We start from the raw sequence: 16418 nt of genomic DNA on the forward strand, positions 1-16418 counted from the left end.
TTCTTGGGGAGGGACCTGTCACAGCAGACCTGGCAGATAATTTGGGATAGGGCTGCAAAAACATAAATTTGTATATTATATAAGGAAAAATCAATATAAAATCTTAATCTTCTGGTATCACTCACCAGACCTACATAAACTTAACCCACTGTTTCCGGACGTCTGCTGGCGCTGTTGGACCTCGTCAGGTACGCTCACTCACATCTTCTGGTCATGTCCTGGAATTATGGGGTTCTGGCTCTTAGGTGAATCCCTGATCCACAAGGTATCCTGGGATCCTTTGATCAATATTCGCAATGTTTCTCCTAGAGGGATGGGTAAAAACTCATCCAAACAGCTCCTTCATGTTAATTGCAGCAGCTAGATGTTTGGTTGTTCTCCAATGGAAGAACACCCCCTCTTTTCAGTACTTGCTCTATAGAATTTCTGGTATTAGGAGAATGGAATATGTGGCGGCTGACCAGAATGCAGCAATTGCATTATTTGGGTCAATATGGGTGCCCTGGGATTATTTTTGGGCGCAACACAATAGATAATTCTTTTACATCTCTCCCTATTTCATCATTCCCTCTGTGTGTTTTTGTCTTGTCTATTGTCAGTCCTTCGATATGTTATAGATTGAACATGGCTGGGTAATATAAACTAGTATTAAAGGGAAGGTGCCGTGTTTTTTCATAATTTAATGTAAAAAAAGAAAATAGTATAAAAAGATAATGTCCCCTAAGCTTGACTCATTGGTGTGTATGTTTTTTTTTTTTTTTTTACTGTATTAATGCAGCCACTGGGGGCTGCCATCTTACCTTTCTGGCTGCTGAACGACACTTTTCATGCTCATTTACGGCAGGCCCTGGGCATAAGAGACAAGAGTCGGCTCCCGACCCGATCTGTATCATTGTAGCAGCATCAGCTGTGAACTGGGCACGCCTCTGTGGGCAGCTCAATTCACAGCTGTAGGTGTGGCCAGGCGCCATTTTATTAGAGCCCAGTGCTTTCCTTTTAGCTCCATTTTCACTCTATTGCAAGCCCTGGATGCTGTACTGTTCCAGCATAACAGGGCTTGGATATTCACTCTGCCCATACCAGCTGCAGGAGAGCATACAGGACGAGTTCCTGGAGACCAGCTGCAGCCCTTGCTCTTGCAAAACATAGAAGGAGCTGCTCCCTGCTCTTTCAAAACACTTGGCCATCTGCTGGACATCTAATCCTCTCCTGTGTGATACTGACTGCTGAGCCGTGTATCTAATCCTCTCCTGTGTGATACTGACTGCTGAGCCGTGTATCTAATCCTATCTTGTGTGATACTGACTGCTGAACCGTGTTTCTAATACTATCATGTGTGATACTTTGTGCTGAGCCGTGTATCTAATCCTATCCTGTGTAATACTGTCTGCTGAGCCATGTATCTAATCCTCTCCTGTGTGATACTGACTGCTGAGCCGTGTATCTAATCCTATCCTGTGTGATACTGACTGCTGAGCCGTGTATCTAATCCTATCCTGTGTGATACTGACTGCTGAGCCGTGTATCTAATCCTATCCCGTGTGATACTGCTCTTCTGAAATACTCTGTGCTGCTGTCACCCTGCTGGTTTTATGTGTGATCTACATGGTGGTATTGTGTATGATCTATATGGCGGCATTGTGTGTGAACTATATGGCAGTATTATCTGCTAAAAGGGGACCCATTCTGGGGTGGTTCTGGCTGAGCACCTGCACACGGGTGAGGGGTAACAGTTAGGTGCAGTCAGGGGAGGGCTGGTGAGGCAGCTGAAGAGAGGGGTCTCATTTTTATCGTTACTGTATGGCTACATTTCCCCCAGCCTGCTTCCCAGCGTCACCCCGGACTGCGCCTGTCGCCTCGCTTTCACACATCGCCAGGACAGGATCTGAGGAGGGGAATGGGGTCTTTGCATGCAAAGTCTGGATCAGAACAGGCCATCAATCAGCAGAAATGTTTCCTGGATTTCTGTGTTGCTGTCACCCTGCACCTCCCCCATATATCTCCCTCTGTGCCCCCATAGCCCAGCACACTGCTCTCCTGAAATACTCTGTGCTGCTGTCACCCTGCTCCCAGCATCCTTGCTGCCTGCCATCCTCGGTGACCGAAGACCCCATTCCTCTCCTCAGATCCTGTCCTGGCGATGTGTGAAAGTGAGGCGACAGGGGCCTGATATATGGTGGAAGGAGCACGGAGTATTTCAGGAGAGCAGTGTGATGGTCTATGGGGGGGGGGCACCCTGTTCGGTGCCAGGGATTGTACATAGAGCGCTGTGTTTTATACACATGGATGGACCGTCTTCTTGTTTGCTCCACAGAAATCCAGGAAACATTTCTTCTGATTGATGGCCTGTTCTGATTCAGACTTTGCATGCAAAGACAGTCAGTAACTTTGCAGGCCCCATCAAAATGGCTGCTCCTTGTGTTCCTAAATGTCTTCCTCTTTTTCCCTTCGCAAACACCCAGAAGGGGAGGAGAGGAGTGACATCACACCCATGTCAGCAGATTCCGCCCATAATTACTGCAGGGCAGTAATGTGAGCTAGTTGTACACTAGGTTTTTGTGCCAAATTTCAGTAGCTGCTCCCCATAGTGTTAACAAGTGTAAATGCCAAACTTTTTAAAATTATTTTTCAAAATTAAAAACAAATGATAATATATTTTAAGAAAATGTAAACATTAATTCTTCACATTTTTTCAATTGCTGAAAAAATTTTTTTTGGATGGCACCTTCCCTTTAAGTTGATTGCTTATGTTACGGGTTTGCTGAAATTTTGACTGTAGTTTTCTGCTGGATCTCGGCTGTATAAAAGGATAAAAGCTTCATTGTGCTTTACTCTGCCATACAAACTTCATTTGAATGGGGTGTGTGTATGTGTGTGTATATATATATATATATATATATATATATATACACACACACACACACACACACACACACACACACACATACACACACACACACACATTATGTTATTTGTAATTTTTCAAAAATCTCAACAAAAATTACAGTTAAAAAATAAAAAAGTGCCCCTGCTATGTACTGTGTAATGGCTGTGTCTCTGTGTCTTACCATGCAGAAACATGGTCTGATTGCACCACATCTCCTGGCCAGGGGAGGAAACACAAGATATACAGACATCACAGCACGGGATCACAGCTGATTCTTTCTGTGGGGGTAAAACAAATTTTTAAACAAGCAGGGAAGTGTTTTTCCTTACAGAAACCAACAGCTGTGATCCCATGCTGTAATGTCTGTATACTCTCTTGCTTCTCCCCCTGCCCAGGAGATGTGATCTGATCAGGCATGTCCCTGCACGGTCAGAAACAGCCATTACACAGTACACAGCAGGGGCACATTTATGAGATTATCTCAGCACAGGACCTTTTTTTTTTTTTTTTTTAAATAATTGTAATTTTTATTGAAATATTTTCATGTTTAACAAAGAGGCCTGAGAAAAGAAATAGGGATTAACAGAGTAAATCAGCCTTGTGGTATCTATGTAACATTATAGCTACATTCAAATTTCTTATATATACACAACAAACTAAAAAGTAAGGGAAATACATATAGGACATACAGGTAGACAGAGGGGTAAGGGGATGACCAAGGGTGTTAAGCGTTAAAGGGTAGGTGGATATATATGACCAAGAGGAGAAGATTCCTAAATACTCAGAAGTGCCCAAAAAGTGTCCCATGGAGACAAAATGAGGTTGAATTTCTTGACCGTTTTATTCTAGCAGTGCAATATTCAAAATTTCTGTTCTCTTTAATCTTAGTATATATAGATGGGGTGTTGATTCCATTGAGAGGCTATCACACATCTTGCAGCTGTTAGTATGTGTGGGAGAAGTCTGGAACATTTTTTTTTAAACATCTAATTATAAAACTTATTACTGTTCCAAGATCTATTGATGAATGCACTATGATTGAGGGACAATGAATCAGGAAACATGGATTTTTGTGATAACTCACCGTAAAATCCTTTTCTCCGAGACGCTCACTGGGGGACACAGATACTGTGAGTGTATGCTTCTGCCGCTAGGAGGCTAACACCAAGTGAAAAAAAGAGGTTAGCTCCTCCTCCGTCGTATACACCCTCGCCCCTTTTGCGGGCGGAACTCAGTTTGGTGCCAAAGCAGTAGGGGGACAACAAAATCAGCCTTAATACAGGTACAAGATGTCCAGAGAAGGACCACCCTTATATCACATAAATAAATCCGTATTAACTAAAGAGAAACAGAGCCAACTGGCTAACAGGGTGGGTGCTGTGTCCCCCAATGAGCGTCTCGGAGAAAAGGATTTTACAGTGAGTTATCAAAAAAATCCATGTTTCTTCTTCACCTCATTGGGGGACACAGATACTGTGGGACGTCCTAAAGCAGTCCCTGGATGGGAGATTGACTCACCGATCCAAGCTATATGCACCTCTTGTTTAACAGGTACGCCACCGCTGCTTGAAGAATACTTCTACCCAGGCTCGCATCCGCCGACGCCTGAGCATGGATATTATAATGTTTGGCAAATGTGTGCAGGCTGGACCAGGTTGCTGCCTTGCAAACCTGTTCCATCGAAACCTGGTGCCGAAGCGCCCAAAAGGCGCCCCCTGCCCGGGTAGAGTGCGCTCTGATCCCTGCTGGAATCGGCGTGCCTCTAATGCGGTAGGACTCCTGAATTGTCCAACGAATCCATCTGGCTATGGTCGATTTTGAGGCAGCGAGTCCCTTCCTGCGCCCTTCGGGGAGCACGAACAGCGTGTCCGTCTGACGAAAGGGTGCCATCCGCAACACATACCTCCGGAGGGCTTTTACCAGGTCTAACGTGTGAAGAGCCTTTTCCACATGGCGCACCGATGCTGGACAAAATGAAGGCAAAATAACATCTTCATTAATGTGAAAAGAGGACACGACTTTCGGCAGAAAAGGTGGGGCTGGTCTGAGGACCACCTTATCCCTATGGAAAGTGAAGAACGGAGCTCGGCAGGATAGGGCCGCCAGCTCTGAAACCCGCCTGATGGAAGAGATGGCCACTAGGAACACCACTTTCCAGGTAAGGTACCTCAAAGAGATATTCTGAAGCAGTTCAAATGGAGCTTCCTGCAGGTTAAGGTCCCAGTCGTCCATAGGCGCCTTATAGGGAGGTACCAAGTGGGAGACTCCCTGAATGAAAAGTCTTCACCTGCAAATTGGTAGCAATTCTGCGCTGGAACAGGATGGATAAGGCGGATATTTGTCTCCTGAGGGAACCTGGGGCAAAGCCCGAGTCTAATGCTCTACCGACTGAGCTATCCAGGTTCTCTAAGCTCGACTGGAGAAAAGCCAAGATGTTGGGGATCGAGAATCCCAGCGGGGAAACACCGCGGTGTCAACACCAAGCAAAGAACACCTTCCAGGTGTGGTGGTAAATTTGTGCTGAAGCAGGCTTCTGGGTGCCAATCATTGTAGCGACCACCTCGCTCCCGAACCCTGCCTGGGTTAGAATCCAAGGATCAACGGCCATGCCGTCAAACACAGGGTCCCTGAGTTCGGGTGGCAAATCGGCCCTTGAGACAGTAGATTTGGGCGCTCTGGCAGGCGCCAAGGAACGTCGGCAAGCAGCTGCATTAGATCTGCGTCGCACGCTCGATGGGGCCAGCAGAATCGCCGGCACCCCTTCCGTCTTGATCTTTTTGATGACTCTCGGAAGTAGTGGCAGTGGGGGAAATAGAAATGGGAGGCGAAACTGACTCCATGACAGAACCCACGTGTCCACCGCGAATGCCTGCGGGTCCCTGGCCTGAGCGACATGTGGGCACCTTGGCATTCACTCTGGAAGCCATCAGGTCCACATCCGGAGCTTCCCACAGTTGACAAATCTGCTGAAAAACTTCAGGATGTAGAGACCACTCTCCGGATGCAAGACCCTGCCGGCTGAGAAAGTCTGCCGCCCAATTTTCCATGCCCCGGAATGAGGACAGCCGAAATCACCAAGTGGTTTGCTTCGCCCACTGAAGAACAAGCTCCCCCCCTCTGGTTGCTCTGCTGCGGGTGCCCCCCTTGATGATTTATGTAAGCCACCGCCGTGGCGTTGTCCAATTGAATCCAGACGGGGTGGCCTGCTAGAAAGTAAAGAAACTTCAGCAGAGCCAGCCAAATTGCTCGTATCTCCAATAAGCTGAACGGGAGGCGTGCCTCCTGTGGCGACCACCGTTCCTGGGCTGTGTGGTGGCGAAACACCGCTCCCTCACCGAGGAGACTGGCATTGGTTGTCATTACCAGCCAATGATCTGGGGGGGGGGAAAGGTTTCCCCTGGGCCAGAGAGGAACTGGTTATCCACCATCCGAGCGACTGCCTGACTTGAGAGGACAGTCGGCACCGCCGATCGAGCGTAAAAGGATTCTTGTCCCAGGCTGACAAGAGGGCGTGCTGCAGGGGGTGAAGGTGGAACTGGGCGACAGGTATCGCTTCCATTACTGCCACCATTTTCCCTAGAATCCTCATCCCGGATCGGATGGTATGAGGGACTGGTTGGCGAAGTGTCCGGACTCCCTGCCGGAGATCTAGCGCCTTTTCCTGAGGGAGAATTACCAACCCTCGGCAAGTGTCGAAGATCATTCCTAGGAAGGAGATCCTCTGAGCTGACACAAGGGATGACTTCATTGCATTGCCAACCATCCTAAGCGGGCAAGAGTATATAGCGTGATGTTGACCCTTTCCTCGCATGCCCGTATTGACGGGCCCTTGACCAAGAGGTCGTCCAGATAAGGCAAGACGACTATGCCTCGAGAATGCAGTGTGGCCATGAAAACTGCCATAACTTTTGTGAACACTCTGGGAGCCGTGGCTAGCCCAAAGGGTAGCGCTACGAACTGAAAATGTTGATCGCAGATGGTGAAGCGTAGAAACCTCTAATGAGGAGGAAAAATGGGAATATGCAGATATGCGTCCTGGATGTCTATTGAAGCCAAGTATTCTCATTGCTCCATGGCCGTTATGACTGAACGGAGAGACTCCATCCGGAAATGTCTGATCCTGATGAATTTGTTCAGAAGCTTCAGGTCCAAAACAGGCCTGACAGACCCGTTCTTTTCGGGAACCGCAAAAAGGTTGGAATAGAAACCCTAAGCTCTTTCGTGTTCCGGCACTGGAACAATGACTCCATTGTGCTGGAGCGATTTGATGGCTCCCAATAGAGCCCTTGCCTGGGTATCCACCCTGGGAAGAAAAAACTGTCTTGGAGGATATCTGACAAATTCTATTCTGTAACCCGAGGCCACCGATTCCTTTCCCCATGAGTCGTGAGCGACATTGACTCAGAGGTAGTGAAACCAGAGTAGGCGGCCGCCCACCTTGCCGGTGTTTTCTGGTAAAGGCCTTGAGTTATTTGGCCGACGATCTTTGGGATCTGGATCCCCTCGATCTGAGCTGCTGCGTATGCATTCTCCCCAATGGGTTGGCTCTATATGAGACCTGCCGCTCCCTATCCTGGTTGGGGCGGCCTGAGGCGGCGGAATTGGCCGCTGTAGTCCTCCCGGGGTTGCGAAAGGCCCGAAAACGTGCCTGAAAACGAGTGATGAAAAAGCGTTTTGACCTTTTGTTGAGGGAGAAGTCCGTTCTTTCCTCCTGTGGAGTCGGAGATAAGTCGAACCAACTTCTCCCCAAATATATGGCCGCACTGATAAGGCAGGGAAGTCACGGACTTCTTAGAAGTAGGATCGGCTCACCATGTCCTTAACCATAGGGCTCTTCTGATAGAAATTGCATTAGCGGCAGCAAGCGCCGAGCAATTGTCCGCATCCCAAAACACATTGATTACATAGTCTCCGGCCATCGCCATCTGACCTGCGACCTCTGAAATCTCTGCAGGTAGATCCTGCTCCTGCGCGACCTTGTATTATGTTTCTGACCATGATATCATAGCCTTGGCTACCCAAGTTGCTGCGAATGAGGGAGCGAGCACTGACCCTGACGCCTCATATACTGAGCGAGCTAAGCTCTCTATAAGGCGATCCGTGGGATCCTTAATTGAGGAAACACTAGGGATGGATAGCAGGGTCTTAGTGGCTAGGCACGAAACCGGATGATCCCCCAACGGGGATTCCATCCATTTTTTACGGAGGTCCGGAGCAAACGGATACCTTGTTTCGAGTGCCTTTTGACCCGAGAAACGCCTGTCTGGACGTTCTCTGTGCCGCTGCACTATGTCCTCAAACTCCAGGTGAGAGGAAAAAATTCTGTGCAGGCGCTTCACTTGCTTAAATGCCACTTTATGCCCCGTAGCTGCTGCAGGATCATCCTCAATCCCCAGGGTCCGATTGACGTCTATGAGGCTGTCCACTGTTTCACGTGACCCTGGAGTGTCCAGGTCAAGGGGCTCGTCTGAGTCGCAATCTGAGGTCTGCTCGCTATCAACCACTGGTGACGGGGAGTGAGAAGCTGAGCTTACGGATGCCAAGGCACCGGATGGACTGGGCGACACCGTGTGGATTCATTTCCTCCGGGTCTGCCTGGAGTGAGAGCGGCCCCTGCAGGCCGGAGGCTTTTGTGAGGTGGAGGTTCCCTCTAAGGCCAGCGAGCCATTGTCCCTGCCCCTATCTGGGGCTTGAAGGGACTCTATTGCTCTCGTAAGCGACACCATGGACTGTGACAGAGATAGGGCCCACTCCGGGGACACATTGGCTACAGTCGCAGGTGAGGGCTCCTGGGCGCGTTCGGAGTCACAGGCTTCTGGCTCTGTGCTCATGGAAACCTAACCCCACAAGAAATGCATGCGGCATAAAGGAATGTGTGCAATTTACCTTTTTCGGTCATATTGCTGCCAGGCCTAATTTATATGAGGGTTGAGGGGAAGGGAGGAGGAGGAAAAAACCACCTTTAATCGCCCATAGTGCACCTCTAGGGTCGGGGGTCACACTTACCCCGTCCTGTGACCCCACGTGTTCCTGCCGCTGCGCAGCGTTCCTTTCCTCTGGGTAGGCCAGGACGTTCCTCTCCCGGTCACGGCCTACCCTGCGATGAATCCCGGGGATCAATTTGTTCGGCGTCCGCCCTAACCCAGGGGGCGGCGCCGGAAATGACATCACGCTGGAGCGGGACTTCCGCCCGCGGCCTAGTCACGGCCGAAGCCGCGGGCTAAATTTTACATGGCCACCGCAGGGGGGTGGTTACGCGCTGGCAGCCTCTGCCTTTTCCCCCTGCGATCCCTGCCGCCGGAACCCGGCGTCCCCGCCTGGCGGAAGGAGGCAGGAGGGAGGAGAGGGAAGGAGGATTGCCTTACACTCCCTAAGATGCCTGGAGCTTCAGTGGTTTCCCCGGAACGCTGCCGCAGGGCCCTCCCCAGCCCTCCATACCTGACTCCGGATCTAGCACACACGGTAGAGGGGATGGGGTTAATTTCTGGACGGTGCAGGCACCCTAGCTCCGTCTAACCCCTTCAGGGGGTGAGGAGAGGGACCGTCCGCCGCCTTGTAGCACCGCCGTCTAGCGTTGATGGAGCAGTGGGGGCAGCACAGACTAGTCTTGTGCCTCTGTACAAGCCCATGGTTTCTATACCTAGGGGTGGACATCATGTCCGGCATCATGTCCCACGTCGCGGGAGAGGATACGTGGAGGGACACTCGCACGTGCTCGCCCGTTGTTGGTTTGGGGAAATTGGAACCTTTCAATAGGATCCGTTGCCCCTGTCTTATCTTCATAAAATAAATAACAAAAATAGAAGTCTGGGGAAAAAGGCCCAGATATGTCCCTCGGTGCGGGAAAGGATACGTGGAGACGATACTCAACACGAGCTCGCCCGTTGATGGTTTGGGGAGATCGGACACTTTCAATAGGATCCATCGCCCCTGTCTTATCTTCATGGAAAAAAGAAGTCTGGAGAAACCCAGACACGTGTGCCTCCAAAGACACTAAGCAAAAAACTAAGTTCCGCCCGCAATAGGGGCGAGGGTGTATACGATGGAGGAGGAGCTAACCTCTCTCTTTTCACTTAGTGTCAGCCTCCAAGCGGCAGAAGCATACACCCACAGTATCTGTGTCCCCCAATGAAGTGAAGGAGAAAGTCTGATATATAGTGTGCACTGGCCAACCTTTCTAAAGTATGGTAAGTTACGCTACTTTAGTGGTGTAATTTATGATGAATTTGACTGGTGGGTGTGATAATGCCTCAATGTTGCCCATAACACCAATAATAATTTTGCCTAACTGCCAAATTACTGTATGTAAAAATATTGGGACTTATTGAGGTGTTTACAACAGATTTCTAGCATAAACATCTTAATGAATCGCCTTCTATATGCAAATTAAACTTTGGGGCATGTTCACACAGTAGACTTTATTTCTAAATTCTGCAGCATTATCAATGAAACTAAAGGCCCCGCTAGCGAGATCGCTGTGTGTGACGGGGCCTTAAAAGGCTGTTAGTAAAGGAAATCTGTAGTCGGGCTTGGCACTGCAGTCTGAGCACAGACAATAAAATACACACTCGTGAATTGCACTTCATTCTAAACATCCCTTTGCTATACTTGTATGAAACAAAAGGTGGTTTTGCTTCAGTTTCTGGAAGTGTTGCATAGAGCAGTGCATTTATCCACATTTAGGATACCACAGGATACCAGTAGATCAAAACCTGAAATGTCACATTGAAGGGAAGTCAATGTAAAAAAAAATTTTTTATTGAAAAGTGCAGCTCTTCACAAACCAAGACAAAAAGCACATAAGTTGACATCTTAATGACATAAAAATTCAAATGCAAATCGAACAGAATAAAAAGTTTCAATTTCCAGCATTGAAACATTACTATTAGTGCAAACACAAGACTTGAACTCACATATACAAAACATGGGACAAATGACAGAAACCCTGAACAAAAGTCAACAAGAAATGTTTGGCATGCCAGTACTGGATACAAATGAGTTTTGGAAGTTGTGAAGGCATCTCATCTCCTCAGGATGGTTTCACCAAAGTGATGCATCTTAAGAACGAGACGTCATCCAGTGTGCTTTGGTAATTCAAGAATGTCAGTGTTAGCCACTCATCTGAGGCATCTCTCCATCTTAGCAAGTCTCAACCACATGTCTTTGTGGACTGAATGGAAGTTAATCCTTTTAAAGTTATTGTTTCCGTCCTATTTTAAATTGACCTTTTTAGCTTCCTATTTAGGAGTAAGAAAGTCCAAGCTGCTCAGCCATATTGATAATTACTGGTGTTAACACTTTTAGTGTTCCTTTAGTAGGCAGATATTAAAATCTAGGAGTCCACAAGACTTGCATTTATTCAGGACAGCATGGGTGATTGCTGGCTAATTCCATTAGTCTTGAGGCTGTATGGATTTATTTTAGCACTTTCTAACTTTGGCTTCAGATCCCATGGTTTCTCAAAGAAATTCACCAATGATTGTTCTGTCAAGAGAGATGCCAAGATGTGTTCCAGAGAGACAACCCAGTCAGTTTGAGGGAGTGTGTGGGTTGGCGTACTAGTGGTCTCGGAGAAAACACAGTCATGGTCTGATGAGCAGGCCCCATTTTCTGAATCTACAAATTCATCTGAAGCACTACCTGAGCTTATGCTACTACTGCGCTGTCCAACCTCTCCAATCTGAAGTAGAAGGGTCGTCACTGTGGCAATTGCTTGATACAGATCGTTCTCCTCTGGGTCTTTGTGAAATAAGCTGTACAAGGTCTTGCAGAATTGAATGAATTCCTTCTGATAATTGAAATAAAAGAAAAGCACGTTATAAAGGGTTGCTAAGCATACGTTTCAGCTGATCTGATCTCCATATACCGTCTAAATAGTTCGATTAATCTTAGGTCACGGTTTCTTTCAATATAGATCACTAAAGAAAGCAAAAAGCAAAAAACACAAATATCCTGAACTAAAAAGTAAAAAATAAACTGCAAATAATGCATAAAGGTAATAATAATAAGAAGGGTATTTAGTAAACATAATTTTGATCAAAATAATGTACAAGCCATCCCGCCACGTCACGGCAACCCTTGTGGGACAGTCCCTACTCTAGTATTTAAAACCTTTTCACTTGCCAAGTGACGTGAATGTGAACAAGGATCGAGCGGCTGAACCACTAATAAAAGCATAGGCCAGACAGGATGGTTTTCCCAGCTCAGAAAGAGGGCGGTTTATTTTTTACTTTTTAGTTCAGGATATTTGTGTTTTTTGCTTTCTCTGGTTAATGGTCATGTGTTAATATGCACTTACATTGTGCATACACATTAACTTACTTTTTCAGTTCAGATTCCTTTTTTATTCATTTCATTGTGAATTCAGTGCATATATGGGTGTGACCGCCCTCTTTCTGAGCTGGGAAAACCATCCTGTCTGGCCTAAGCTTTTACTAGTGGTTCAGCCGCTCGATCCTTGTTCACATTCACGTCACTTGGCAAGTGAAAAGGTTTTAAATACTAGAGTAGGGACTGTCCCACAAGGGTTGCCGTGAAGTGGCGGGATGGCTTGTACATTATTTTGATCAAAATTATGTTTACTAAATACTCTTATTATTATTATTACCTTTATGCATTACTTGCAGTTTATTTTTTACTTTTTAGTTCAGGATATTTGTGTTTTTTGCTTTCTCTGGTTAATGGTCATGTGTTAATATACACTTACATTGTGCATACACATTAACTTACTTTTTCAGTTCAGATTCGTTTTTTATTTATTTTTTTTTATTCATTTTTTAATTCAATATAGATCACTAATAAAGCTTCTATAGCTGCCCAAGAGCCCTGGCCTTGTACCTCTGCATGCCTATAATTGCATGCACAGTTGTTCCTTTGTTTTTTCATTTATGAAAAAAAGTAACATTCTTCATCACTGTATGTATAAGCAATGCTTTTAGAATACAATATCTCTATACAAATGGGGCCAGGTCCATAAGGCTCTATACAATGGCCGTGTTAATGTGTCCTAAAAGGTCGCTAAAAGTGGAAGTTTTGTAGCAAAAAGTTATAGAATGTAAACACCTGCCCTGTACACATCTAAATAGAATGTACAGTACATGACCACTGCAGCAAATCAGTGCAGACTGCACGAGGTGGATATATCTAGTGATTGCCCGCAGTAGGCACATGCGTTGTAGTTGAGATGTAACCACTGCAGCAGGTGACCATTGCTGGACCTGTGGATAGGAAATGACTTAATTTTGTTACATTACTGGGGATGCCATTGCAGTCCAAAAATCTGATTCTGTAAAACACCTTTACGGCTCTAGGATTAAATGGTGGGGAAAGTAAGTATTTGATACACTGTTGACACTGCAGTTTTCCGAACTACAAAGAATGGAGAGTTCTGTAATTTTTATCGTAGGTACACTTCAAGGGTGAGACACAAACTAAAAAAAAATCATATTGTATGATTTTTACATAACTAATTTACATTTTATTGCATGAAGTATTTGATACAATAGAGAAACTTAACTTAATACAGAAACCCTTTTTTTGCAATTACAGAGGTCAGACGTTTCCTGTAGTTCTTGACCTAGTTTGCACACACTGCAGCAGAGATTTTTGCCGCACCCCTCCATACAGATCTCCTCCAGATCTTCCAGGTTTCAGGGCGGTCGCTGAGCAACATTAAGTTTCAGCTCCCCACAGAGATTTTTTATTTGATTTAGTTCTGAAGACTTGCTAGGCCACACCAGGAACTTGAAATGCGTCTTACAGAGCTACTCCTTAGTTGCCCTGGCTGTGTGTTTCGGGACATTGCCAAGCTAGAAGACCCAGCCACAACCCTTCTTCAATGATCTTACTGAGAGAAGGAAGTTGTTGGCAAAATTTTGCGATACATGACCTCATCCATTCTCCCTTCAGTACGCTGCAGTTGTCCTTGTCCCCTTTTCAGAAAAGCACCCCAAGAGTAGGTTTTCCCCCACCATGCTTCACGGTTGGGAAGGTGCTCTTGGGGTTGTACTCATCCTTCTTTCTCCAAACACGGCAAGTAGAGTTGATACTAAAAAGTTCTATTTTGAAACTATGGTTGGAGGTCAGTCAATGATATTTTTATATTGCAGGACCATTCTGACTACTCTTTAAACATATGCCTTTGATCCAATGATAGTGATTACACTACATGGTTATGTTATGTCTATGCTATAAAATTACGCAATCATATCTGATATTATATATGTGCAATGTATATGTATGCTGATCAATTTGAATTATGAACCACACTGCCCTAACTAGTTTTAAAAGGGGTTTTAGGGTCTGATTTGTAATTTAGTCTGTGTGTGATTTATAATAAAATTATTGTTACTAAATAAATTATTATATACAGTATGTACAATTACTTTCTAACTACTCCCAAGTGGCGTAATAGTCTGGAATAAAACGGCAACTAACAAAGGATGCTGGATGCACTACAATATGACCACTAAAATTTACAAGGTACCACCAAATGCATGGAAACAAACCTGGGGAACATATGTAAAAAAGACCATGACATATAATCAGTGCACACTTAAATATCCATAAGCGTACAATTTTATTAACATCACAAAAACACTCAAGGGTTAAAAACAATTAAAACCAACAATCCGTGCCCATGTCCACTAGGGGACAGCCGTGAGCTATACTCTATGTGCAAAGCATACATGTATACACATACATAATCTGATGAACACCTCTCAATTGAAGAATACCATAAACTTAACTTCTATGTGCAAACTATACATGTGTACACATACATAATCTAATGAAAACCTCTCAATTGAAAAATTATACCAGATTGCTATACATGAATACAGACAGATGGCTGTCGAGGGCGTCCCCAGAGACAGCAACACATCAATTAAAGAGGAAGTAATGTCTATAAGAGCCCTAAATGGTCCCCTACCCTAATTCTCACTAGCAGACAGAAAATGGCTAAAATAGTTGGAAAATATGTAGAAGGTATAGAATGTAGCTGTATGCATTTATATGCGTTTATTTGTGGAAAAAAAACTGAAATTTGGAGAAAATTTAGCAATTTTCAAACATTTAATTTTCATTCTCTTAAATCACAGAGATATGTCACACAAAATACTTAATAAGCAACATTTCCCACATGTTTACTTTACATCAGCACAATTTTGGAACCAAAATTTTTTTGCTAGGAAGTTATAAGGGTTAAAAGTTAAACAACGATATCTATTTTTTACACCACCAATTTTTTTTTAGGGACCACATCACATTTGAAGTCAAAAACCACATTCGAGAAGTTTATTAACCCTTCAGGTGCCTCACAGGAATTTTTGGAACATTTAAAAAAAAAAAAAAATAAATAAATTATTTTCCCAAAGGTAATAGGTGAAATTAGATCGCAAAAGTTGTTGTGCTATTTGTCCTGAGTACGCTGATACCCTATATGTGGGAGAAAACCACTGTTTGGGCGCATGGCAGAGCTCGGAAGGGAAGGAGCGCCGTTTTACTTTTTCAACGCAAAATTGGCTTGAATGAATATTGAATACCATGTTGTGTTTGGAGAACCCCTGATGTGCCTAAACAGTGGAAACCCCCCACAAGTGACACGATTTTGGAAACTAGACCCCCCCAGGAACTTATCTAGATGTGTGGTGAGCACTTTGTTTTCCAATAATTTTTATTAAGGTATTTCAAATTTAACAAACATAGGAAAAAAGGGTATGGGAAATGGGATACAGAAGGAAAGGGAAGGGAAAAGAAAATACAATAGGAAAATGAGTGATCATTTATAGCCATTACTCCATAAGCATCTTAAAGCTAAAAGCTAAGAATATAACTAAAACTTAACATCTGAAGTCTAAAATCTAAAATAAACAGAAGAAAAGAAAAATAAGATCCTATCTGGATTCATCAGTGACAACAAAACTAGTTTTTTGTAAGAAAAGTTTTATTCCATACTTCCCACTTTTTATTATATTTGTCCAAGAAGTTATTATGTAGAGCAAAGCGTCTTTCTAATGCGCTATGTATCAGAAGATTGTGAAAAATATCTTTGAATTTTGGTATATCGTTTTTTTTTCCAGTGTGCTGCTATTGAGTTTTTAACTACTAGTAAAATATGTACTATCATTAATATATCTGAAGAGTCTAAATTTTCTAGATCTAATAAAAGAAGAGCCATACTAGGGGAAATAACCAATTTCCTTCCCAAAAAGGTGTTTATATGAACAGATACTTCCTTCCATAGACTCTTAACATTAGGGCATTCCCAAAATATGTGATATATGTTTCCCACCATTCCACATTCTCTCCAACATAAGTTGGAGTTACCTGGATTTATAAAATTCAGCCTCGAAGGGGTATAATACCATCTCACAAACATTTTGTAGTAAGACTCTTGTAGTGTCATTGAGATTGTTGCTATGTAAGAAAACTTCAAGGCATCTTGCCATTGTTCCAGTGTGGGTGTAATGTTTAATTCTGACTCCCATCGTTTCATATATGCGCTCTTTAGTATAAACGTGTCTTTATTGAA

General features: G+C 44.6%; 1 protein-coding gene across 5 annotated transcripts in view; it reads right to left on the minus strand.

The window, feature by feature from the left end:
- Positions 1-10629: 10629 nt before the first annotated feature.
- Positions 10630-16418, minus strand: part of TBC1D8 (TBC1 domain family member 8) — a 159053-nt gene continuing 153264 nt past the window's right edge. For all 5 annotated transcript variants that reach the window (XM_073564225.1, XM_073564224.1, XM_073564223.1 and 2 more), the window contains one exon: positions 10630-11675. In XM_073564225.1, coding sequence (XP_073420326.1) covers positions 11247-11675 — 429 coding nt within the window. In that variant the 3' untranslated portion in view covers positions 10630-11246. The remainder of the gene's footprint in view (positions 11676-16418) is intronic.

Source organism: Dendrobates tinctorius, unplaced genomic scaffold (genome assembly GCF_039654945.1).
Source record: "Dendrobates tinctorius isolate UK_male_01 unplaced genomic scaffold, ASM3965494v1 ptg000437l, whole genome shotgun sequence".
Lineage (NCBI taxonomy): Eukaryota > Metazoa > Chordata > Amphibia > Anura > Dendrobatidae > Dendrobates > Dendrobates tinctorius.